The sequence below is a fragment of the Amblyomma americanum genome, chromosome 9 (genome assembly GCF_052857255.1).
Source record: "Amblyomma americanum isolate KBUSLIRL-KWMA chromosome 9, ASM5285725v1, whole genome shotgun sequence".
In the NCBI taxonomy this organism is placed as follows: domain Eukaryota; kingdom Metazoa; phylum Arthropoda; class Arachnida; order Ixodida; family Ixodidae; genus Amblyomma; species Amblyomma americanum.
In genome coordinates, this window is record NC_135505.1 from 24,892,089 (window position 1) to 24,919,371 (window position 27,283).

Sequence of the window (27,283 nt, forward strand, 5' to 3'; positions counted from 1 at the left end):
GATGCTGAACTGCTTGAACGACTTCCTGACTAACCGCACATTCAGAGTCTGTCTGGGAGCAACTCTATCAACGACATTCACCCAAGAGAATGGCGTACCCCAGGGATGCATTTTAAGTACGACACTCTTTATAGTAAAAATGAATTCTTTGGCCAAAGTAATACCTAAGTCCGTAATGTATTCAGTTTATGTAGATGACATACAGATAGAATACACTTCATCCAACATACTGTCCTGCGAGAGACAAATACAAATCACACTAAATAAACTGGCTGCTTGGGCAGAGAAAAATGGATTCAAGTTCTCCCCTGAGAAAACAATAGCTGTTTTATTCTCATTACGACGAGGCCTACAGGTCGATCCCAATCTGTGCTTGAATCAAACCACACTGCCAGTCAAACAGGAAAATAAATTTTTAGGCGTCACTTTTGACAAGAAACTTACATTTCTGTCACACATTAACAACCTGAAAAAGAAAGCATCCCAAGCCCTCAATGTATTAAAGGTACTCTCGCGAAAACGGTGGGGGCCCGATAGAGCATGCCTATTGCAAATATATCGCTCTTTGGTGCGCTCCAAGCTGGACTACGGGTGTGTGTATATGGTTCGGCAAGAACATCCTACTTGAAACGACTGGACCCTGTTCATAATCTTGGTTTGCGCCTATCAACTGGAGCTTATAGAACATCCCCGGTAAAGAGTCTTTACGTTGAAGCTAATGAGCCCACACTAGAGGATAGAAGAGTCACACTAACATGCACGTACATCCTAAAAACCCGTTCTCTCCCTAAACATCTCTGCTATCCCATTGTTACCAAGTGCCCATCTAGGAGATTATTCAATAATAAACCACATTTTATCAGGCCACTAATAATGCGCTTTGAAGATAAATGTGAAGCCTTAGCAGTGCTGGACGCCCTACCTAATATTGCACAAAGACATGAATATCTACCACCATGGTACAGCCTTCCTTCAGTGTGTGACTTCACATTGACACACGTAAACAAAGAGAAAATACCACACGAGCACATACTGCAAGAGTTCTTTGCATTACAAGAAAAATATGACACTTACACCGAATTTTACACTGATGGCTCAAAAACAGAAAGTCATGTCGGAAGTGCAGTAATTCAAGGAACAAAAGAAAAAATGATACGATTGCCACAGTATGCATCGGTATTTACTGCGGAATGTTATGCCATCTTTATAGCTGTAGAACAAATAGTAAAACAAAACATGAAAAATAGCATCATTTACACCGATTCACTGAGTATGCTAAAAGCGCTGCATTCTACAAACGCTGCTGAACCCATAATAGGAAAAATCATACATAACATAGTTAAAATTACAAAGCAAAAACATAACATCATATTCTGCTGGGTCCCTAGCCATGTTGGAATTTTAGGTAATGAGAGAGCAGATGCTTGCGCAGCACAAGCTAGAATTGGCCATATAAAACAAGTTAACATACCACAGAGGGATTTTTCTAAATTACTGCAAAGTAAACTCAGGAATAAGTGGCAGATTGCATGGGACGAACAAACAAACAACAAACTACATTCTATAAAGCCTTTTTTGGGAGAATGGAGATCATGTACACATCAGGAGCGTTTCATAGAAGTTATTTTGTGTCGACTACGCATTGGACACACACACCTTACTCACAACTTCTTACTGACAAAAAAAGGCAAAACTCTGTGCGAAATGTGTGGCGATGAACTCACGGTAAACCACATTTTAATTGTATGCAAAGAACTGGAACAACTGAGGAAAAAAGATTTCACAACATTGTACAATGAATACATCCCACTACACCCCATGTTACTTTTAGGAGATCAAGCACTGGTTGATTTTGCAGCATTTTTAAATTTCTCAGAGAAGCCAATGTTTTATACAAACTTTAGATATAAAAAGCGTAACCTTTAACAAAAGCTCTAATCGTGTGTTTGGCGCATCATAGCCTGAGTTGCTTTTGCGCCATTAAAATCAATATAACTAACTAACTGATCTAGAGTCCTTGGCTCGGATTACTCGAAGCGTGCGAACGCTTCCGCGCGGCACTCGTTAGAATGCAGCCTTGCTGGAAATTATCTCCTGAGCTCCCTCCAAACGGTATCGGTGCATTGGGGTCGCCCAGCCCCTGGCCCGCGCGAACATTCTCCCATGACTTGCTAACTCGTTCACAGAGATTAACTGGAAAGCATAATCAATGAGTTAGGTAGAGCAGGAGGGCAGGTCTAAAGATTAACATGGAGTAAATCAAAGTAGCATTCAAGAGTCTCTCAAGGGTACAGCAGCTCACAATTGGTAGCGAGGTGCTGGAAAGGTAAGGGAATACGTCTACTTAGGGCCGGGTCGTGACGCCTGATCCGTATCATCAAAGGGAAATAACTAGAAGAATAAGAATGGTGTGGAGCGCATATGGCAGGTTCCCTCAGATCATGAATGGCTTTTAACCGATATTCTTCAAAAGAAAAGTACACAACAGCTGTAGCTTACGGGTAATCACCTATGAGTCAGAAACGTGGAGGCTAACGAAAAGAACAACGCAGCGAGCCATGGAAAGAAAACTGATAGGTGTAATGTTAAGAGACCGGAAGCGGGCAGAGTGGGTGAGGGAGAAAACGCGTGTTAATGACATCCAAGTCAAAATCAAGAGGAAGAAACAGGCTTGGGCAGGGCATGTAATGCGAAGGTAAGATAACCGCTGGTCCTTAAGGGTAGCGGACTCGATTCCAAGAGAAGAGAAGTGTAGAAGGGGGCGTCAGGAGGCGGGCGGATGAGATTAAGAAGTTGGCGGGCATACAATGGCCGCAGCTGGCAGAGGACAGGGCTAACTGGAGAGACATGAAAGAGGCCTTTGCCTTGCAGTGGCCGTAGCCAGGCGGAATATGTTGATGATATATATAGTGTATTTTTCCGATCAGAGTCTGCTACTTAGTCTCTAGCCGGTGATAATTGTTTCTGTAGCAATTAACGCCGCTTGTGTGAGCACACTCATATTCTTTTGCTCTCAAGGGCACGACACACCGTGGTCGCCTTGCGCGCTGCGGCGCTGGCGATCACGGGGTGAGATGGCGGCATGAGTGTCAGACGCAGACGAGAGGAGAATGAACAGATATAACTCCCCCTTAGCACCGTCGTCGTGACTTGGCCTGTCGTTGTGGAATCCGCCGTCCTGCGTGAATACATGTGTTCGTAACTTTGTTTGTAAAGGAGCCCAACCTCTATAGGATGCTCTTCTAGGTCTTGCTTCAAACGGATTGGTGACTTATCCGGGCCACGTGTGCATATCTGCGTTGAAGTGATGCGAACTGTGCAGGTGATGGCAACAGCGGTGTCGACTCGATAGATGGGTGCCCCGCTTGGCGCATGTGTTTCGAGTGGCAGGGTCACTGATCAGGTCATGGTCGTGGTGCGTCGAAGAAGCCACGTAGGGTGGCGTGCATGCATGGGCATGACAGGCGATGTCGTCGTTCTCAAACAAAAATTACAAAATAAGCAATGGCCGATAGATCGAGGATTACAAGCTGTTACGCGTGATTTCGTCTGCCACATCGCAAAAATAGCAAGGTGAGCAATGGCCGATAGAACTCTGGCTCGCATTTTCTAAGCCTCAGCGCCTATCATAGTGCAAGCGGGAGTGAATAAACGGGGACTGTTCTGGTGCAGCAACTTTTCACTGACAAGGTTTGGAATGCTCCCATGAGGCGTACAAAGCAGTGCATCGTGGTCGGCACTTCTTGCGTCGTGGTCGTACTTGTCAGAGAGAGGTATATTACTGTAGTAGGATGGAAAGTTGGGCTGGTTAGGTTACGTTCATTTTACAGGAAAAATACAGTGCGAACAGAGACGACGAACGAAGAAGAGGTGCACAACACAAGCGCTCTCTCGCAACTAAAATTTTATTCAGGAGGAAAACACATATAAAAGCGACATAGAAAACGGCGATGTCAGCAATCACATGGGGCAGTCAACCCAAGGAACAAATCAAAAACTGAAAAAATAGCGCGGGGCGCCCGTTTTTTTTTTTTTGCATGGCCCATGGCAAATCAAGTATTGTCCAAGAACCGTATCTACGCATCAAATAATGTGATAGAAGGTTGTGATCCACGCGCTAGTTTTCTTCTTTATGAAAAACGCTTCCATAATCTCTCTGGTACGCTGGTCCTGGTGCCGGTACAGTACCTTGGTTTTCTCAAATATTGCCTTATAGTTTTTCTTATCTTCGCACTGAGCGCAATGTTTAGATACATCTGACGATGCTTGTTCGTGTTCTTTCAGGCGGATATTTAAGCAGCGCCCGGTTTGTGCAATATACACCTTTTGGCAAGTGAAAGGAATCTGGTACCAGATTCCGCTAGACAGAATACTAAATATATTCTGAGGGGGTAAAAAATGTGTCGCAGAAGGTAAACAGAAAGTGTGAAGCCAAAAGAAGACAAGCTGCCAATTGTGAACAATGTGCCCTTGCTAGACTGTAGAACATTACCTTGGTTTTCTGCATGCTAATTTTTAGACCCAGCGTTCTGCTCTACCTGTCTAACTCATTGATCATGATTTGTAGTGCACCTCTTGAGTGACTCAGCAAGGCAATGTCATCAGCGAATCGCAAATTTAGGTATTCTCCACATACTCTTGTTCCCAACTGTTCCCAATTTAGGCCTCGGAATACTTCCTCTAAACAGGCGGTGAACAGCATTGGCGAAATCTTGTCTCCTTGCCTGACGCCCTTCATTATTGGAATTTTATTGCTGACTTTATGGAGGACTATAGTAGCTGTGCAGTTGCTATATATGTCTTCCAGTATTTTGACATAAGGCTCTTCTACACCATAATTACGCAATGCCTGTATGACTGCTGAGGTTTCCACTGAGTCGAATGCTTCCCACGAAGTCGAAGGTTTCCACTGAGTCGAAGGCAAACGACTATTGACTACTGCTTAATATCTCAGGGGATGTATAGCGAGCTCGAAATATTGGAAATAGACGAAGAGGGAAGTACAGCAATGGAAGTGATCATGAGCGTATTAGTCTACATTTGGGAGCCCTGCTCAAAAGAGAAATGCAGAGACGTCGAAAAAAGAACGCTAATTTAAACGACGCACAAACAGCGCTAATAGCCACCAGCATAGAGGAGACAATCGAGAAACGCCCCAAGGAAAAGTAGGATTATGATCTGCTCATCAGCACAAAAATGATACAAGTAAAAAGAGTAAACCGCTGGAGAGGAAAGAGGAAGTCACGAAGCGGGTTGAATAAGGAAATTAGTGAGGCCATCGACCAACGACTAGTGGCTTCAAGAGAACAGAAAGATGCAAAGAGGTCGCAGTTATCTGTAAAGGAAAGAGGCCAAAAATGGGAATCTTATCTACAATAGAAACAAGTGCAGGTCTTCGTCCAGGCTCAAATAAAACAGTCCTCTGATCGCTGGCTGAAGTTCGCGATGCAACTAAAAGGGGGCCAAGAAAATTCTGGAACCATAAAAGCTGGCTGGGTAAAAAGAATGTTTGGAGGGAGACGACGCTCGTGAACGTCTTTTTATGTGCTCTTATAAGTCCCTCGTCCGTATTTTGGCGCTGCCTTCTAAACAGCTATGAACTACATTACATCAGTTATAGCGGAGTCATTTTGGCGCAATGATCGAGTAATCTCCCCAAATGAAGGTTTTCTGCCATTGCACAGCGCAATAGAAAACAGCTTGGAAGTGACCAGTCTTTGGCAAGAAAAAGGCGGAAGCAAATATTCCTAAATGTACATCCGCAGGAATAGATGAAAATCCAGTCAAGCTGATTCATGAACTTGGCCGAAGAAGCAAGGAAACGATAATAAAGTCATTGAAGACAGTCATAACAAATAAGCAAATTCCGTACAGCTGGAGACAGAGTAAAATGAATTTGATTTATAAAGAGAAAGGACATAAGATGAACACAATCCTTCAGACCTATTACGATAACATCTGTTTTAAAAAGGCTGGCAATATAGGCGCTGAAATTAAAAATGAAGTCATGAGTAGAAAGTAATAGGTTACTCAGAGAACTTAAGAACTGGCTCAAAAATAGTAGGCGCTTAGATGGTAGCATGCATAGAAATAGCTAAGGCAGAAAACAGACCTCTGTATTAAGGCTTTGTGGAAATAAGTGGTGCGTACGACAACGGCAACACAGAACTCCTGTGGAACATATTAAAAGGTGAAGGTATCGGTCATGAGGTAGTAGATTTTCTACAGGAAGTATGCCGAGAAAACTAAATTGAAATTACATGGGAAGGGATGAAGAGTACGACAGCTGTCGAGGTACACAGAGAATTAAGACAAGGTCGTCCTCTATAATCGCTCCTATTCATGATTTATATGATAATATGAATTAAGGCTACAAGGAATCAATCTAGGTCATAATCTGTCGTACAGATTAGGCAGAAAGGTCGTCGAGCAATGGCTACCGGTTACAATGTATACGACGATATTGTACTGTTAGCAGATAGCCAGGATGATTTGCAAACTTTCGTCGTCTTCAAACTTCATCGTCTCCACAGCAAATTGCTGTGGAGACGATGGAGATACTCTAGGCTTTAGTTTTAGCGCCACTAAATCATGTGTTATAATTTTCAATAATACAACTGATCGCTGGTTTCAATACAATGCAATGAAATACTCAGAGGGGCATATACACAAGGGAAAGCACGAACAGTGCATTATGGCAAAAGAGCGAAGAGATGCAGGGAGAATGATATATAAGGCATTACGGGGGTGCAACAAATATGAAGTACTGAAAGGTATTTGGAAAGTAATAGTGGTGTCGCGGTTTACTTTCGGGAATGCGGTTCTGGGCTTAAAGGCAGAAGTTCAGTCGCGATTAGAAGTATATCAGAGAACTGTTGGAAGATTACCACTGGGTGCTCGGAGCAAAATACCATATGAAGAACTCCTGAGGAAACTGGACGATAACAGGTGGGAAACTAAGGTATTTAAATACCTATACAAAAAGATGTTCAACCAAAATGGCGCAAAAGAATTAGGAAGCTAACCAGTAAGTGTATGCCAGATACGAGGCCGGAGAAAGAGCATTAAACGACAGGTTAAAAACGCGGATTGTAAAAATTGGATAGATTCAATGGAAAAGAAACATAGCATTGAACTATATCGATACTGAAAAAGGCAGATCAGGAAGGAAGCATTCTATGGTAACTCAAGAGGCAGTGCCCTACTCTTTGAAGCTAGGTCAGGGTGTCTTAGAACGTGCAGCGACAAAAAGAAATTCAATGAAGAAGACATATGTGCTGTGTCTGGTGAATCTGTAGATACAATTGAACAACTGGTACTCAGATGTGATGGTATCCATGTGGATGCCGATGCAGGCACATGCAGTCTTCCTGGGACCCTAAGGTTTAGAGATAACAATGGTCATATAAATAAATCTGCGAGCTAGCAAATAGCGACTATATATTGTTGGTTCAAAAGCAGAGAGGTGACATAAGGCTAGAGGTGCAGGAAAATATATTTGAAATAAATGGTTAATCTTAATAACAATTTACAACACAGTTAAACAAATATAAATAAAAAAGCTTATCATGGTGGAAACTGCCACCACCTTGTTTAAAAGGGGACGCTCCTACTCTCCATCCATCCGTCCGTCCGTCCGTCCATCCATCCATCCATCCAGCCACCCATCCACCCATGGCAGTCTCGACCTCTTACAACCATGCCGCTAAGCGTGGCTGGGGACGGAACCAGGGCAAGCAATACCCTTGTCCTACATGTCTTCTTCAAGTCTCAGAGGAACCAGGTGGCTTCAACCAGGAAATCGATTGTAGCTGGTCGCCTGGGGCAGCATTTTTGAACTCCACGTGAGTTGGAAACACCTGTAGTAGATTTTTCGGCCCCTAAATTTGTGTTCGCTGTTGTTTTCTTTTCATCACTAACGGCTTTCGACACCCGATAAACCAGGTGCGCCCCGGTAGATTAGGTCTAGGTATAGATCGGATATTTTAGCTAGCAAGTCGTTGGCTGTCGGCACTATGCGCTCAGCTTCTTCGTTATATTCAAGATATCGACCCTCTTCGACGCACTGAAGATATCGAGGTTGGGAAGTACTCGAGCAATTTTTGTGTTTATACTGATGTCCCTCATCTGTCTGCACGACATCCGGACCCCGGAAGCAAGCCAATGAACTCCGCGCATAAATTACTTCTGCCGCAGACGTAGACCTGTGGCAGACGATACTTCGTGAAATCAAAGTAGTAACCTAAATTTAGATCGTAGATAAATCCTTTGGGCTGAGACAAGTTGATTCCCAGGCACAGCCTTCTTCTATCTTGCGTAGTAGTTATTATTAGTGGCTCGGAGCAGACGGCCCGAGTCTCGGCTCGCTCCAGACACTCATCCACAAGATGTTCAATATTGCCAGGTACCTTTTTTATTGTGCATGCGGAAGGCCGCGGCAGGCAGCTTTATTGCTTCGTTAGAGACGCGAGATGCGACCAATTTTATCTGGAGTCATCGCAGCCACACGCGATTCCATGCACATTGTTCGAAAACATTTTAGTTGCTCTTGCCGCTTTGCCTCCAAGGTTCTTAGCGAAAATATTTTAATTATTTCTGTCAGGGATCCCCGAAGCACACACGAACCGAAAGAATGGTCTAGGCGACAGGCGTACCCACACAGACGCACATTTAATACACCCTACGTGACACACACACAAGCACACAAAGCTAACAAACAAAACTAACACAAAGCACAACCTTGAAGGTATTGGTGAGCGCTACCAAAATAAGGAAAGGGACGAACACACAGGACCAATAACTTCAAGGATGCATTTCAAACTACCCCCAGTTGTAGATCTTTTGACAAAACACAAGGACTACCAATACACACGACCCAGGAATACTACTACAAGAGTCTACTACTAACGTTCTGCTGGTAACGTTCGGCATTCGTGCTCACTGTTTGGTGCTTATGCAGTGTTGCATGGGTCCAGTAGCCGGCGTCGAGGTGGCGATTGAAGTCCTCAGGCTGGCGTCGCTGCCAGCGTCGTTGGTGGTATCGTACGAACTCCCGATCCAAGTTCCCGTGGAGGAGATGCTGTAGATGTTGGCGTTGGGCGCAATAACCGGATGGGTGCAACTGCCCTGGAGGCACCCCTGGCCGTAGCAGGTGGTTGCGTCATTCGTTAACTCTCCGGAACGGGCTCAGGAACGGCAGGACGTCTACGGTGCGACGGCGTAGTACGTGAGATCACCGGAGCTGTAGCCGGCGTTGCTCTTTTCAGCCGAAGTGTTCCTGACCCGCCGGAACCTCCGCTTTTCTGTTCTTCACCCCGCGCCTCCCTCTCCCTCACTCTTTTAAAACCTTGGCGTTGGTGCACGTCACCTTTGTCTTCTTCCTATTCTTCGTCTCTTCTCCATCAATCATCTCTTCCCACCTCACCGAATACTTCATCTTCGTTATTCCTCGCTTAACACACGTCATTCTTATGGCCATCCTCGTCGTCTTCTTCAAGCCTCTTTCGTTGACACTTCTATTTCTTACTCTTTATTATATGTGACACTTACAGATTTCTGATGTTTTGGAATATATGAGTTGAAATGAATGCGGCCGAGAGCGTCGGTGATACTGTCCCCAGGTGACCGCCGAGCGCGTTTGCTCTCATTGCCGCCGCCGAACTGTTCAGTTCTTTGGGCGCTTGTCAGCCCCAATAAAGGCTTTCTTTTGGGAAGCCTTTTACTGCCTTCCTAACGGCTGGACCACCGTCATCACTACGTGGCAATATGCAGGTGGGAATATTCTGGTGCAAAACAGTCGGACTGAAGATACGGCTAAGCAACGGCACACTATCGTACACACTCGGTCCCCCTCATTCGAGTATGGTGGTATGCGAGTCAGCACTCTCTTCATGACTTACTTCGAGAGAAGGTGACTATGCAAAAACATACTCCAGCTTTTGCTTGGTGTTTGTGAACATCTTCCAGCCGACTTGCAGTATGTGGCGGTGGTTCGATTACGACCTCACGGATGAAGAGTTCCAAGTTGTAAAATTCCAGGCGCCTACCACGTTGCTAGTGACATTGCGTGTCAGCAGCACCCAACCACTTCTGAAATACTTATTTCATGTTCTCCAGGTACTGCGTCCATTAGACCCGCATTCATTGTACGCGAGACGGCAGAATTCTGAAACCCATCCCGACAGTGAGTGCTACACGAAAGTGACCTGTCTCGACCTAAATGTTTAGGCCGCGAGAATAGGAGCGATATACGAGCCATCTGACGGCCAGAGAGTTGTTTTTCGTCTCACTGAAGCGTCCACCTGCAGGGATGAGGGTTTAGAAGCATAGCTGCTAGTGCGACGACTCACCGAAGGCCGGTCCTCAAGCAAGAGTCCTAGACCATGATAACTGGCTTCCATCAATACTTCTTTCGAATGATGCGGGTAATACTTTGGCAACCATGTTTGGGAGCTCATCGACGACTTGACGTTAGAATAAGCTTCCTTCTGACTAGGTCCCCAAAGCCAGGTGTTCATGTTGAAGAGGGAGTGGATGGTGCAGCCGAGTGAGACAGACTTGGAATGACGCGGGCTGCATGGTTGGTCATCCCAAGCAATCGCCGTACCATGCTGATGTCAACAGGCGGCGCAGGTCCTTGATGTCTTTGACCAAGTCTGGATCGGGCGAAATTCCACGCCAGACACAACTCGTGAGCTCTTGACAGAAGTCACGCGGAACACGCATAACCCTTTACTGAGAGTGACCGCAGCGTGATAGAAGCGAGTAGAGGCATCGGCCAGGCATTGACCGTGATCACGGAGGTCTCTACCAAATGTTACATTGCAGTTAATCATATCTGCGACTTGAATCATTGTGTACGGTGCGCTTCATTACTTGTTGACACTGGTGTTAACAGTGTCAGCGTTTAGGAACAACTTGATTTTTTTTTATCTTTACGCGATTTATGTTTTAGGCGTCGAAGACATCTACCGATGGTTACAGGAACAAATAGTGTAGGCATCTGTAAGCACACTTTGTGAAATGATTCTACTACGTTTGTGAAACGGTGCTTACAGGAAACAGTACATTTCCCATCGCCGCTGCTCTCCGCTTTCAAGACCATGGTCTTCGTTACTTATTTTCAAAAGGTCGTCATGTGCAGCTGCCACTTACATCAACTTCAATACCATTGCAGACTTAACGCAATAACCGGGAAGAAATGTGCATTCGTGGTTGTGAAGTGCCGAGCGTTACCTACACATCGTTGTGTCATTTTTTGAAGCGAAAGCTTTACTGGCCGCAGGGTGAGCAGTTTCGCGTGATTCCTGGAGAGCCGTGCTGCGCAGGCGCGAGGAGCAGTGACGACACACAGCGAATTTCTCTCTCTCGCTCCCTAGTCAGAACTGCGCATGCGCCACTAGTAGCACCGAGCCACAGGTGTTCCGCCGCTGCGCAGTGCCCCGCCATTCCTCAAAATGCAACCTTAAATTTTCAGTTTTCTCTTTCTTCTTTCCCTCCTTCCTTTATCACTTCCTTTACGGCGCGGTTCGGATGTCCACCGAGATATGTGAGACGGTTATTGTGCTTTGCGTAGGGAACCTCGATGCGAGCGCCGGGTGGAGACAACTTAAGCGACGCCGCCATATTGAATCACAAGCGGCCTCTTCCATGTACCGCGAAATGCTCGACTGGTAGCCTGGTAGCCCAGTGTAGCTCTCGCTGCAAAAGAACGTTCAAGTTAAATCACTTTGAAGCGCGCCGAGAGCATGAACGGCGCTGTTACAAACGCTAGCGCCGCTGATCTCGTGTGATTCAATATGGTGGAGCCGCTGAAGTTTTCTCCACCCCGGCGGCACTGGCATCGAGGCACCCTAGCTTTGCGCGCTCTTCCGCGCCATCTGGCATGACGTCACACCACGTTCCTCGTCGTTGCGATATGCAGCGCAAGTAACTGGAATATTCAAAAGAATAGCGCTCAAAGGGAGAGGACTCAAAGAAAGGAGCCTAATAAAATTGGTGCAAGCATACATAATAAGTCGACTCAGCTACGCTACATCATACCTTAACATCCGGGCCCCAGAAAGAGATAAGTTGGACTCAATAATTAAGAGGTGCTACAAACGAGCGTTAGGAATACCCGTAAGCACCTCAACGGAAAGACTCCTATTGAAAATATACCTGCGCTCAAAAGACACGGACTGAAAGATAAAGACACACACACACAGCGCAGTCCGTGTCTTTTGAGCGCAGGTATATTTTCAATATGGTAAACCAACTCGCCCAACAAGCCACTCTGGAAAGACTCCTAGCTATGATGATACACAACACGTGGAAGGAAACGGCCGAGGCGGTCAGAACAGCTCAGCAGGAAAGACTTAGCCAGACATATACAGGCAGAGCCATTTTAGGCATGGTAGGATTGCAGGCAGACAGAGGCATGCAACAAAAACAAGACATCCCGAAGGAGGTAAGGGAGCATCTCAGAATAGACCCACTTCCGAGAAACATGCACTCTACCTTCAACAGTGAGAGGAGGGAAAAGAGAGCCGAAGCCCTCATGAGACGCTTCAACGATATGAATAAAGAGACTGTAGCTTACACGGATGCGGCGAGCGGTAGACTGGGAGCAGCTGTAGCCTCAATGGTGGATGGCAAGGGTACAGCAATATCAGCAGCTACGATACGCAGCCGAAATTCGGAAGTAGCAGAAGAGGTAGCAATAGCGCTTGCTTGCGTGGGAACAGAGGCAAACTATATAATAAGTGACAGTAAAACAGCCATCTACAATTATGGAAGAGGTGGAGGCGCATCAGAAGCGGTGCAGATTCAAACGGGGAAAAAGATGAATAGAAAAATTAGCCTAATATGGGCACCAGCTCATACGTCAGTACCAGGCAATGAAGCGGCGCACCTTCTAGCTCGAGATCTCTACCTCTGAGCTGAAGCGGAACCGCCAGATTGCAAGGAACTAGACTAGAGACTACAAACATACACAGAAATCATAGAGAATTACAGACTGCAGAGAACTGTCCCTCCTCCGGACAAGGAGCTCGGGAACAGAGAGGCAGTAACCTGGAGAAGGCTACAGGCCGGAAATTTCATAAACCCGGTATAGGCGTCACACGTCCTACAAGACGAGGACATAGAAGATAAATGTAAAAAAATGTGGAGAGAAGTGGGACCCTCGACCATATAATTTGGCAGTGTGTACACTCCCCAGGTGTGAGGGAAGGAATAGATAGTAGAGAAGCCAGGGAAACCCTTCTGCAAAGCGCGGACCCCGCGACCCAGAAGAAAGCCATCCATCTGGCGGCAGAGGCCGCGAAGAGCCAACAACTCTATTCCTGCATCTAGTCGCGGAGGCCCTGGCCTCTGCCCCTAGGCCTGCGCGCCAGGGGTAGGGAGTAGAGGGCCTCCATTTTTGATGGAAATAAAAGTTTTTGGAACTGGAACTGGAACTCGTCGTTGCGCTCGCAGCCGCTCGCTTCGCCAGCTGCGCCACTTGCCTGATAACATGTCGGAGGACTGAAAAGGAGAGCTCGCGTGCGCCGCAAAAAACAGTTGTGTCGTCTTTAATGCGACAACAACATAGCTAGGCAACCAGACTAACCTGGACTTGCAATCAAGAATAACCAAGGCTAACCATGCTATGCCTTAGCTTTCGCTACGTATATCCTGGCATAGTCGAGCTATGGAGCGCGGATTGTTTTGCGAGTTGGTGCATTGCAAACACGTACAAGCGCACAAAAAACAGACACGAAGTAGACTTAGACACCACCAAAGCGCTCATGGTATCTGTCTCTTTCTTCGTGTCTGTGTTTTTTGTGCGCTTGTACGCGTTTGTAGTCGAGCTAAGCCACGGCCAATTTTCTCTCTCGCTCACTCCCTGGTCACTCCTGCGCATGCGCCACTAGTAGCACCGAGCCACATGTGTTCCGCCGCTGTGCAGCGCCGCGTCTTTTCTTAAAATACAACTTTCAATTTTCAGTTTTCTCTTTCCTCTATCCCTGCCTCTTTTATCCTTTCCTCTACGGCGCGGTTCAGGTGTCGACCGATATATGTCAGACGGTTACTGTGCCATTTCCTTTCCTCAAAACCACACAAAACAAGTGAGCCGATGGCGTTGATAGAGTTCATTGGCGTTGACAGCTTTGCAAAGACCGTTCATTTTCACCAAAAGAAAGGCGCACATCGGCTCTTTGGGTCAGTGGAGACCTCAATCTCGCTTTCGGTTTGTATATCCTGGATTAGCTGGGTCGATCCACAATAATTTGTGTTCTGGCGCCCGGCCGTTTGGCTACCTTCCATAAACGAACGAAAAGGGAGCGCCTTCGTGGCGGTGCAAACTGCTGCGTCTTGGCACATGAAAAAAAAAATCAGGAAGGCTCGAAGCGCGTTTAGCAAGTTATTGTGTACCTGCTAATCCAAAAATGCTTCCTTTAAGACGAAAAAAATAGTATTATTCATTTTTCAACAGAACTGCATCCCGTAGAAATTAAGGATAGGACAACTCGAAAGCCATGAACCTCTGTAAATAAGTATTCATCACAGGAATTTTTAAGCAAGTATGACCGACTGGCGCGATCGCGTTGCATTAGAATAAAACAGTACGTAGTACAACAGAGTACTTCTAGAGTTGTTAAAAATATTTCAGCGCAAGAAAACGCAACAGCTGCACATGTGGGCAACAAATTAATTTTAGGTGCATGGTTCCCTCCGAGTGCACCGTAGCACAAGAGATTCAAATGACAGGGGCTGGTAGGTGGAGCACACTACGCATGCAGAGCATGATTTCAAGTAAATTATTCAAAGCTGAACCTTGCAGCCAAGCTACATGTTCGAGCAGAACCAGCCTATGCAGGTTTAAAAAACTGCCTATCGACTTCGCTTTTGCAGCAAGTACATGTTCATCCTACCGACTTCATGCTGCCGGAGGGCTAATAGACTTATTAAACAGGCTTCTCACTCACAAAGTAAATAACCTGTGAGGCGTTGTGAAAATAAGGGCAGAGACGAAACAGGTCAGCAAGCTTCCACATGATATCCAGCGTGACTGTAGGCGTTCAGTAAACAGTAATGTATATTAAATATCAAGCTGGGGTGTACGCTAAGCTATAGTATGAACTTGAATACATTAACACTTTTTAATCATTGACTGTTTTACTAATATTATAGAATAGGGCCCTTAATTGTTTCTCATAAATAGTTTGTCTCTAGGTGAATGATACACATTTTCAACTTTAATGCAGAAAAAGCTACAAAGTTCATTCCCTTTCCAAGATTGGATACTCCCTTTCGTACTACAGCTATCTGTTCTCTGTTTCCGCAGGCATCGGAATGTGGTTTTAGAGAGCACAGCGTAGCATAAAAGTGCCTCTGCATTTCACTCTTTAAAGAAACACAGTCAGGAAACGCAGTGGTAGCGCAGTGGCATCAACCATGCCAAAATGGCGGGCCTCGCAGTTCCAGGTTTCTTCAACATCAGTTTTAATTTTGAGGCAGCTATTTATTATTGTAACATACTGTTGTGAAGATATTGACGGCAATGCTCACAGCTTTCGATGCGTAGCGAAATCATGCGTTCGCACCGAGCAGATAAGGCTACGATATAAAACCAAGAGTGGATTTTTGACAATAAATAGCAGATAACTACAAGGTTCCCATGGAGGAATCTGGGTATATATTTAGTGTTATAGAGCAATCTTACGATGTGCGAAATAGTAGCATTCGTAAACTTCCCGCTGAAAAATTCGCTTGTGTAGAATTTCTCGGCATGTTATTGCGCGCGTAAGAAATGGGAACCCGCATTTCGCATAGTTTCTTCTGGGGGTATGCACGCACAGTACATGTAGGCAAAAATGTAGGCACCGGATGGGGACGACCGATGATGTTATTGTTCCTGAAACGAATAAACTTCCTCAACTGCCTGCCTTCGCCCAGTTTTGCCCCTGTCAAGTGCTAAAAATGAAGTGCACCTATAAATACTCTGATAATTTGCTACAATTGCATTCTAGCGCAGCTAAACGGCTAACATAAGTACAGTCACCTAAGTGCGCACTCAGGTAGGAGTTCGTTCACAGAACGCATTTCGAGAGCCGAGCACGTAGCCTCGAAGGCACTTTATTTTTGGGCATTGATTATAGTATGTAACAAAATACACATACAAGTTTATTTTACCTTTTAAATATATTTTTTTTGCTTTTATGTAATGGTCTTATGAGAAAGAACAGTAAAGCAGCGCATCACTAATCTCGCTGTCATCCGCCGTGTTTTTCGTCGTCCGTATTCTGGATGTGCTGAGAACTAATCTTGTATTGCTACGCCTTCCGCACAACAAAAATTAAATGTTATCATTGCCGAAAATTAAGCTATGTTCATGTGCAGCTATAAATGAGCCTAATTCTGAACGTTATGCTTAAAAATCGCAATTTCTAAAATTTTTGTTTCCGACAGCCTCCATTTTCGTAGCTGCGATCGCGCTCTTTCGCGTTAAGCATCGCTTAGCATGAGGGGCACTCGAAGGGGTTAAGTGCACTTCCGGAAGTGCGCCTTATTTTGTGCCCCTGAAAGGAGTATGACTCGCTACTTGAAGTGCTTGTGTGAAGAATTCTTTCTATTGCGAGAGCAGTAAAAGCCTCATCAGGAAAAAATGCGTCGTTGGTCGTAAAACTCGCCCATTGGCTGGAGCGAAGTGATGGTGCCAGAGTGGATAAATCTTATTGGTTGGGGGGTAGTGATGTCAAATGACCGGAAGCGAAGTCGCTTCCGCTAAAGGCGTCAGCGTCTTCTAGCGCTGCCTCGTTGCCAATAGATAAGGTACCTAGCTCTCCGTCTCAATTTTTTTTCACGTAATGTACAGCCCTCGTCAAAAGTATACCGCCCAAGGGGTTTGCTTCTAAGCTTTTTAGCGTGGCTGCCTAGGTCATCAAGCATTACAAACCTTCGGAGTATTCAGGACGCCATGTCATTCCTCTTTCGAGAGATTACGCTCCCTGACGATGCACAACAGGGCATGCTGTAGAGCTCACAAGCAAAGCGCCTGGGCTGTACACTTTTAAACGGGGGGGGGGGGGGGGTATGTACATACACACGGTGTGTGTGCTGCTTTACACCCTCCCGATGTGTGTAAAGCAGTGTGGAAAGTCCAACAATATCACCACTTGTGTATTGAAATACCGTGGTAGCTTGACCAAACAAATCGCGAGAGTGGACAAAAACCACTGTAGAATAGGAAAACAACGCCGTTCATAGTAATATAAGAAGGAGACAAGTGTACGATGTGCATTTTCTTCTTGAGTCAAATGCACGGAAAATTTTTCCTCATGAAGCTCTCTGTCTCGCTGCCTCTTCACCACTCGTGTTTTTTTCCCCTCTGTTCAGCCAGAGCAAGCATCTCCGCAAGAAGCTCAGGAACCTGTGCAAGCTTCGTCATCATTTCCTGTGACTTCGCTTGAAGCCACAGTGAACCGACCGGAGGCCAGCACTGCAAGTCCAGACTCCGAAAGACATGACGCCAGGGAGAAAATAACAAAGGTATATTTCTACAGCACAGCCGTGTATGAAAGAACGTAAGCAATAAGCAAGTCACTCACTTATCAAGCAAAGGAGTGACAGCAAACAGAAGCAAGAAAGAATTGGTGCTGCTTAGGGTTATATTACCACAAAGCTTTGTAATATACGTTTCATCTCGCACAAAACAACCAGCACGCTGCTTTGCAACGAAAAATGTGATGAGATTTATCTGGAATGTCTGTCTGTGCAAGCAACCCAACGGCGCAGGTAATCGGCCCAATTGTGGAAATGGATTGTTTCACTCCAGTCCTTTGTAAGACCGGCCTTTGAAAATACATTTCCAATATTGGGCCCATTAGCTGTGCTGCTGGAGAACTACAGTTGGGAGTTGTTCCAAGTTATCGTAGAAGTTTTCCACACCTCATCTCGATGTTTCTTCGTTCGCTCTAAATTGAGCGCAGCCGAGAGCGGCGTTGACTCTTTTTTTTAAACAACCTCCAAGCACATTTGTTGCCATCGCCACCGCCGAGCTGCTGAGTGCTTCGTGGGCGTAAGTCAGCCAAAGAAAGTGTTTCATTTGGAAGCCTCTTCCTGTATAGTGCATACCTGACTGTTGACTCCCGCCAGCAGTGCTTCGCAATATTAATCTTGCTGCTGATCTGAGGCAAAAAATGTGGATTAAAAATAAAATGACAATATGTTAATAAGCTTGCTAAATTGCTTCGCGATCCATTTATTTGGCTGCCTCAGCCGCTTCTTGCGAATATACGCAGCTGCATAATAGGCCCGCTGGTGATATAGTCGAGCTTTTCTATTTTTAGACTAATCCTGCTTTATTCAACGGTCATGGCGGGAGCAGTCCTAGCGTGTGCACTTCCCAATTGTCATTCCATCCAAATATCGTTTGCTTGCTTTTACTAACGTACATTCACTGCTCTCATCGTGTATCGCAACGCTTCGTGCAGCGTGTATTGTAATGCCTCTCCCATGTCTCTCCGATTAATCCTTTCTTATGCCAGCTGCGACCAACGTATGCCCGTAAATTTCTTAATCTCATCCGCCCACCTAACTTTCTGCCATCCTCTTGCTACACTTGTCCACTCTTTGAATCTACTCTGTTATCTTTAAGGACCAGCGGTTACCTTGACTTCGCATTACATGCCCTGCCCAAGCCCATTTCTTTCTCTCGATTTCGACTATATTGGATGCCCTTAACCCGCGTTTGTTCCCTCACCCATTATGCCCGCTTCCGGTCTCTAAATGTTGCTCCTATCGTTTTTCTTTACGTAGCTAGTTCCGTTGTCCTTAATTTGAGCTGAACCCTTTTCATTGGCCTCGACGTATCTGCCCGTAGGTTAGTAACGGTAAGATACAGCTGTTGTACACTTTTCTGGGAGGGATAATGGTAAACTGCCATTAATGATCTGAGAGAACGTGCCATTGGCGCTCCACACCACTCTATTTCTTCTAGTTATTTCCCTCTCATGATCCAGATGAGCGGCCACTACCTGCCCTAAGCATACATCTTCTCTTACCACTTCCAGCACTCCCTACCAGTTGTGAACTGCTGTTTCCTTGCGAGACTGTTGAAAACTACTTTGGTGGACGACAGAGAGTAAGCTGACGGGTCTATAATTTTTCAACACCTTGTAGGCGACAGAGAGTAAGCTGATGGGTCAATAATTTTTCAAGTCTTTGCCGTCTTCTTTCTTATCACCTAAGGTTATGTTAGCGTGCTTACAAGCTTCTGGTACGCTCGAGGTCATAAGGCATTGCGTATGCAGGGTGCCTATGGGTGCCATCTTTAAAGAGATATGCTGCTGTTACCTGATCCTCACCAGCTGCTTTCCCCCTTTGCATTGCGCCTAAGTCTTTCTTTATTTTCTACTTCCCCTCTGTCGCGATGTCTCATTGCTTTGCCGTACCGCCTCTCTCATTAACTTTCTGATTACTTTGGCTACTGTATAGATTTGCGTATAACTCTTTGTTAACTTTAAGCCTTCTTTGTGGCTTAGCGCATACATCTGGTTTTTACCGATGCCTAGTTTTCTTTTCACTGATTTTAGGCTACCTCCTTTCTGTAGAGCATGCTCGATTCTTTCCATATTAAACTTCCTTATGTTGGCTACCTTGCTCTTAATTATTAATTTCGACAGCCCTGCTAGTTCTATTCTGTCCGTAGGGTTAGCCGCTTCCATGCTTTGACGTTTCATAATCAGATTTTTCATCCCTTGAGATCGCTTGCCGGGATCCTGTGGAACCATCCTACCGTCTACTTCTACAGCGCACCCTGTAATGATAGAACTGGGATTATCGTTAACTGTGTGAACATTCAATCGGTGCATGATATCGTAATTTCAAGGGCCCTCTTACTGCATTAGAAATACATTTCGCGGTCTCATTAAAGTCTGTGATGCTCAAACGAGCTGAAAACGAATTCTGCCCTAGGTGGTCGAAATCATTCCGGAGCAGTCCACTACGGCACCCCTTTCTTCCTTTCTTCTTTCACTCCCTCCTTTATCCCTTCTTTTACGTTGCGGTTCAGGTGTCCAACGATATATGAGACAGATACTGCACCATTTAATTTCCCAAAAAAATCAATTATTATTATTATTATTATTCTTTTAAAGCCGACCCAATATGTCGTTCAGCTCACTGCGCATCCTTGTTCGTTCACGACCGATTTGCGTGAACCTCTCCACAATGGCAAGGCGGAGACCACAAGCTATCCTTCACCTCCCCGATTGATCTCTCTGCCTGTTTCCTCAGGAGCCAGTGGTGTCATCTGTAGAATCCACCCCAGCTGTGGCAGCCCAAGCAGCAGCGTTCGCAGTGTCGCCCTCGACGGAGAAGTGCCCTGCTCTGGACCTCCCTAAAAGGTGCCTTGCCACAGGCTTTCGAGCCATTTTTGCACTCTCGGACTCAAGAGCGAACGGGGAAGGGATAGGAGACCGCAGCAGGTTGCTTGATACGAGAAGACCGGACAGCGGCTGATCTTCGCCGGCTCTTATTTCGCGTGACACTCCACGCATAGGAATGGTCAGCGCCAAGTCTGCTGCTCCCAGCTCGCGTGTCGGATCTGAAACGACAGTTGTCATTTCCGTCCACTCGTACGGTGGTAGACAAGAATATTTTTTTGTAGCCCATGGTCTATTTCTGTCAGTACTAGTATGAAAACAGGGGCTAGCTCTTCAGGCTGGTTCTCCAGAACGAAGCCGGCTTTGCTCTACGATCGCGACTTTCGTTTCGCGCTTTTCGTTTACTCCAGGATTTCGCCGCAAGTATCTTTCCTTACGCTCCGTGTTTTGTGTATGCACACCTTTAATGTTTCCTTACACTGTTGTGGTCGTGTGTTCATGTGTGTATGTATGTCTGTGTGTGCGTGACTGCTCTACTTGTGTTGTTGTTTTAGAGCACAACTCTTAGGCCCACTCTTACAAAAATTTCTTTAGGCATTCCATAGTGGTCCATAGAATTTATGTATGAAGTCTGTAATTTTTTTATAGACAAAATCCTTTAAACTAGGCTATAGACAATCTATAAATTCATGGCCAGACACATTTAGTAGACCTTTGTTCATTGACTATCTATAGACAAATGTCTATTGAAAGTCTAATGGGTAAAGGTGTATGGACAGTCTACAGACGATCCACAGACTTATGGCCATACACTTCCTGTAGATTTCTGTCTATAGGCAGTGTATAGACAAACGTCTACTGGTGCAGTACGCATAGTTCTATAAACTGTATATAGATATTCCATAAATCTATGGCCTGGCATTGTTATAGGCCATTTTCTTTAGTCAGTCTATATAAGTCTGTCTACTAAACCTTCAGAAGAAAATTTCCTGTTAGACTGTGTATGGACAACCTACAACAATTGAAAAAGGCCACCAGAATGGTTTTCGCAAATGGTATGACGATCAAAATACTTACAAGTTAACTTTATTTCCAAGCTATTCACGTTGGAAATATGCAATACATGCACAATAAGAATGCACCACATTATACAAACAATTGTTGATAGTAACGGTTGTTGACCTGTAAAGAGGGAAGTAAATTATATAAGGGTTTTTATGGAGGAAAAACGCTAAGGCGCCCGTGTGCTGTGCGATGTCATTGCACGTAAAGATCCCCAGGTGGTCGAAATTATTCCGGAGCCCTCCACTACGGCACCTCTTCTTACTTTCTTCTTTCACTCCCTCCTTTATTCCTTCCCTTACGGCGCGGTTCAGGTGTCCAACGATATATGACACAGATACTGCGCCATTTCCTTTCTCCCAATACCAATTATATTATATATAATTGAAAAAAATTCTAGTCTATATCTACAAACGAGCTTTAAAATGCAAGGCATATCTTGGCTATCCTATTCTAGAAAGGTAATCTTGAGCGTTTTCGTTTGGTTTTGTGGGGTTGAATGACCCAAGGTCATTCAGGCTGTGAGGGACGCTGTAGTGAAGGGCTGCGGATTATTTCGACCACCTGGACTCTTTCAGCGTGCAGTGACATCACATAGTACACGAGCCTCTAGCATTTCACCCCCATCGAAATGCAACCTCCGAGGCCAGGATCGAACCTGCGTCTTTCAGGTCGCCAGACCAACAATATAACCACTGAGCCATCGCGCCTGCTTCATCATTTCAGTAAATACATGTGATGAATTCTAAATGGTTTTCATAACACATTGTAAATAAGAGGAATAATCTCTTGAGCGCTCTCTCTGCACTGAATACCTACTGAAAAAAAAATTACGGAAGACACTTTATCGAGACTAAAGTGTGAAACGGCTGAAACCTCACGCCATTGCAAATGGCGATTTGTTGCGTTGGAAACACCACGGAGGCGCACAACTCTTACGCATTGCCTCTCTTGCGTTGGCCCGTCGCGTCCATGGACTCTGTGGTGTCGGACGCGCCTCGCCGCCCTGATGCATGCGACGTATACGCTTGGCCTCTCTTGAGCGCCGCTTGCGTTCAGCGGCTGCCTCACGTCGCGTGTTGGGAGGCACTGGTTTGGCGAGAGGAGACATCCTTCCCACACAATACCACAAAGTAAACTGCCGCCACCCCGCCGCCACACCGTACCCTAGCAGAATGTCGCCACGCGCGCTTCGCAACAGTGACGTCCTCCCACACAGCGCCCAATCGGGAGGCAACCTCAAGCGCCTGACGACAAGGACGTCAGGGCGCACCGTCGTACACACGGCCGCCACGCAGGCCGATGTGATGAGTGAGTCATCCCACGCGGCGCCGAACCGCCCCTACACCCGCACTTGACGCCAGTGACGTCACGCACGCGAGCCAATCAGGAGGCGCACACCTGCGCCTAGCGACAGTGATGTCACGACACAGAGGAGACCAATCAGAAGGCCGGAAATCTGTGACAGTTTCTGCTAGCCGCATGTTACCTTGACAAAGAGCCATTAAAGGCTTCCGCCTTAATACTGCTATCTGTACGACATCCCTTTTACATTGGAACAGAGGACTTCGAAGAACTCTGCAAATGTCAGCATTGCCTCGCTACGAGCTGCAGAGAATGTCACCCCCATAAAATGCACATTCAGTGCGCCTTACAGAGGGCTCCAAACAGGCGAATATTGCAGCATTTATTATTATACCCGCTGTTAAACAAGCGCCTCAAAATACCATGCGTGAAGCCTGATATGTAGGTCAATACTCAAACGGGCACAAGTTCAGTACAGCTTTGCGCCCATAACATGAGGCATAAATTGGGAATAGCATTGTCATTCACCAGCGCGCACTCTTAGAAACAGCGCTTCCATGCCGAACGCATTATTCAGAAATATAGTGGCTGCAGCCCATTTCAAAAGCAGGCATGAGTTTGAGACAACATTCGCATTACTGTCAATACAGTCTCAAATTCACTTAGGTCTTCCTTCCACTGCACTCCGAACAGTTCAGTAAAAAGGTGTTTCTTGCATTCAGCTACTCTAACCTAAGGATGCTACGAATATCAACGAAAGCGCTCCAGGTAGGAGTTGTTTCAATGAAACAATCAACATCTGCAACCGCAGTCGCAACCACAACAACACAGCGCCAGCTGAATTGCATTCGTTTGCGCAAATAAGCGCCCAGTTACACTGGCGTTTCCGTAACGTAGCAGTGTAATATCATAAAAGCGTACTCTCTCTCTCGCACACATGCTGTCGGAGAAATTTATTCACGCGTCAAGATCGCGAAGGCCAATGGCAGCTGCCAGCGGTTCGTATAACAGTGATGGACGAATCCATATGTGTGCAACGAAAGGGGAGACGGGATGCAGCGCGCAGGTTTTTCGCGCTGTTTCTACACGCTGGCCGTTCACGCCAGCAACGACTTTTATTGAGTAACTACACTATAGAATTCTTCCCGCGCCGCTTGACTGCAACTTTCATAGCTACGCCGTGCTCCAGTGTCATCAACATAATCATCAACAGTCTGAGTAGCCCACTGCACGGCAAAAGCTTCTCCGATCAATCTACAACTGACCGTCTTTTGCCAGCTGAAGCCTCAGTGTTCAGCAAATTTCTTAATCGCATCTGCCCACCTAACTTTCTACCGCCCTCTATTACTTTTGCCTACTCTTGGAATTTTCTCCGTTACCCTTAAAGACCAGCAGTTATCTTGCCTTTGAATCACTTGCCCTTCCCACGCCATTTATTCGACTTGATTTCGACTAGGATGTCATTAACCCGTCTTTGTTCCCTCATTGACTCTGCCCGCTTTCGGTCTCTTAAAGTTACACCTATCACTTTCCTTTCCATACCTCGCTCCTTTGTATTTAACTTAAGCTGAACCCTTTCTGTTAGCCTCCACGTTTCTACCCCATAGATGAGTAAGCGTAAGATACATCTTTGGTATACTTATCTCTTGAGGGATATTGGCAAACTGCAATTAATGATCTGAGAGAACCTGCCATATGCGCTCCACCCTATTCTTACCCTTCTACTTATTTCCCTCTCATCATCCGCATCAGCGGTCATTACCTGCCCTAGCTTTACCACTTCCAGCACCTCTCTACCAATTGTATACTGCTGTTCACTTGCGAGCATTTTTGAACATTACTTTGGTTTTCTGCGTGTAACTTTTAAGATCTACCGTTCTGCTGTGCGTGTTTAGCTCCTTGATTGTGTTTTGCATCTCATCTCCTGTGTGGCCTTACCTAGTCAGTGTCATCAGCGAATCGCAAATTACTTTAGTCTTCATTAACTCTTATTCCCAACTGTTCCTCATCCATGCTTCGGAACGTCTTCCGTAAACAGTCGTGAATAGCATTGGAGAGACCGTATCTCCCGGCGTCACATGGTTTCCTATCGGAATTTTATTGCTGACTTTATGGAGGACTATGGTGGCTGTGCAGTCGCTATAGATACCTTCCAGTATTTTCATATGACTCTTCTATACCCTGATTCTGCTTTGCACGCATGACTGCTGCGGTTTCTACTGAGTCAAATGCTTTCTCGATATGAATTAAGGCTTCATATATTGGTTGGTAGTGTTATATGACAAATTATATTTATAGTTATATTCTGCGCGTTTGTCTATAGCCTGATTGATAGTGCGAATATGATCTATTGTCGAGTGTCCTTTACGAAAGTCTGTCTGACCATATGGTTGATTGAAGTCTAAGGTTGTCCTCACTCTAATAAATTCAAATTCAATTTATTTACGTCGGAAGAAACAACAGAGGAGACTCGAACAAAGAGTGTTGAAAGTTCACTTAGATTTCGTTCAAGCCTGCTTTTTTCGTGGCATACAGTAATGAGAGACTATTGTTTCAATAAAACATGCACACTTGCATTTTACAGTACAAAGCGAACAGTGTACACAAGAGCAGAACAGGGCTGTACAAAGCAGTGAAACAGCGAGAAGTAACTCTTAGAATGCCTCACGCAGAATTTATAGAATTCTATATTAAGTACAACAAATGTAAGGTAAAAACTAAAAACTATGTCTTAATCACAACGCAAAGTACTATCGGGGACAAAAGGTGTATACTCCACGCAGCGGGAGCCGGAGCAACGGATAACTGCATCGTAACGCCATCGAAAGCACGAAACATTGAAACGAGTCAAGAAACATGTATGCAGATTATAAATGGCTCCTATTGGCTGTCTCGGTCCCAGATGCTGCCTGTAGATCGCGTTACGATGAAGGTTTTCGTTCAACAACGGAGAGGAAGGGAGGAGGAGTAGGTATGCTGATACATCAAGGAACAAATTGGCAAAGAGTAAAGTCAACTTGCAAAGAACATGTCTGGGTATCGGGTACAATTGCCGGTAAAAGGACATGGCTAGGAGTAGTTTATTTAGGGACAGGGGACAAATGCAGGCAAGAGAACACGGATCTAGTTAAGTGTCTCAATGACGGTATAAAGCAGTTTGGAGAATGTGGCGATATTATTCTGTTGGGGGACATGAATGACCACATCGAGGATCTCGATGGATACACAGATTATAACGGGAAGTTGATGCTAGACTTCTGTGAGCGACACAACCTAGTTATTGTAGAGAAACTAAGTGTGAGGGACAAATCACATGGAAATCCCGTAACAGGCAAACGACCATTGTCTACTGCTTAATCTTGCTGGGGATGTATAGCAAGCTCGCAATGATGGAAATAGACGAAGAGGGGAAGTACAGCCTCGGTTGTGATCATAGACGTATTAGTCTACAGTTTGGAGCCCTGCTCAAATGAGAAATGAAGGGGAGTCAAAAAGAGTGCGGAAAATTAAATGACGAACAAATAGCGCAAATAGCGGCGTGCATAGAGGAAGGAATAGGGACACATCCCATGGAAAAGTAGGATTATAATAAGTTAGAACTCCTCATTAGTACAAAAATAAAACAAGTAAAAGGAGTAAACCGCTGGAGAGGAAAGAGGTAGCCACGAAGTTGGTGGAATAAGGAAATTAGGGACGCCATCGAACAACGACGGTTGGCATCAAGGAAACACAGAGAAGCAAAGAGGGCGCAGTTATATGAAGTTGAAATAGGCCGAAAATGGGAATCTTATCGACAAAAGAAACAGCAAGTGCAGGTCCTCGTCCAGGCTAAAATAAAGTATTCCTCTGATCGCTGGCTGGCTGAAGTTCGCGATGCAACTGAAGGGGGGCCAAGAAAATTCTGGAACCATATAAGCTGGCTGGGCAAAGCGAATCACAGAAAGCAGGAACAGATTCACGATGCGGAAGGAAAATGTTTAGAGGGAGATGACGCTGTGAACTACATTTCATCAGTTATAGCTGAGTCATTTAAGAAAGACGATAGAGTAATCACCCCAAATGAGGGAGCAACACAAGAACGCAGAATAGAAAACAGCGCCGAACTGACGAATCATAACTGGAAAAAGGAGGAAGCAAATATTCAAAGATGTACGTCAGCAGGGATCGACGAAATTCCAATCGAGCTAATTTATGAACTTGGCCAAAGAGCCAAGGAAACGCTGATAAAAGTATTGGAGGCAGTTATAACGAATCAGCAAATTCCGCACAGCTGGAAACAGAGCAAAATGAATTTGATTTATAAAGGAAAAGGCAATAAGACGAGCATAAAATCCTTCCGACCGATTACGATAACATCAGTTACATACAAGCTGGCGATGCAGGCGGTGAAAATAAAAATGCAGTCATGTGTAGAAAGCAATACAATACTCGGAGAACTTCAGAACAGGTTCAGAAGTGGTAGGCGCTTAGATGGTTGCCTGTTCGTGCTTACCCAGTGCATAGAAATAGCTAAGGCGGAAAACAGACCTCTGCATTTAGCCTTCCTGGACATAAGCGGTGCATAC

The 27,283-nt window shown here is 45.4% G+C and overlaps 1 protein-coding gene across 1 annotated transcript in view; it reads left to right on the top strand.

Moving 5' to 3' along the window:
• The window catches only part of LOC144103247 (uncharacterized), a 34,100-nt gene extending 13,613 nt beyond the window's left edge, over positions 1–20,487 (top strand). Inside the window, exons 3-4 of the mRNA XM_077636021.1 lie at positions 17,362–17,514; positions 20,263–20,487. Coding sequence (XP_077492147.1) covers positions 17,362–17,514; positions 20,263–20,487 — 378 coding nt within the window. The remainder of the gene's footprint in view (positions 1–17,361; positions 17,515–20,262) is intronic.
• The last annotated feature ends 6,796 nt before the right edge of the window (positions 20,488–27,283 follow it).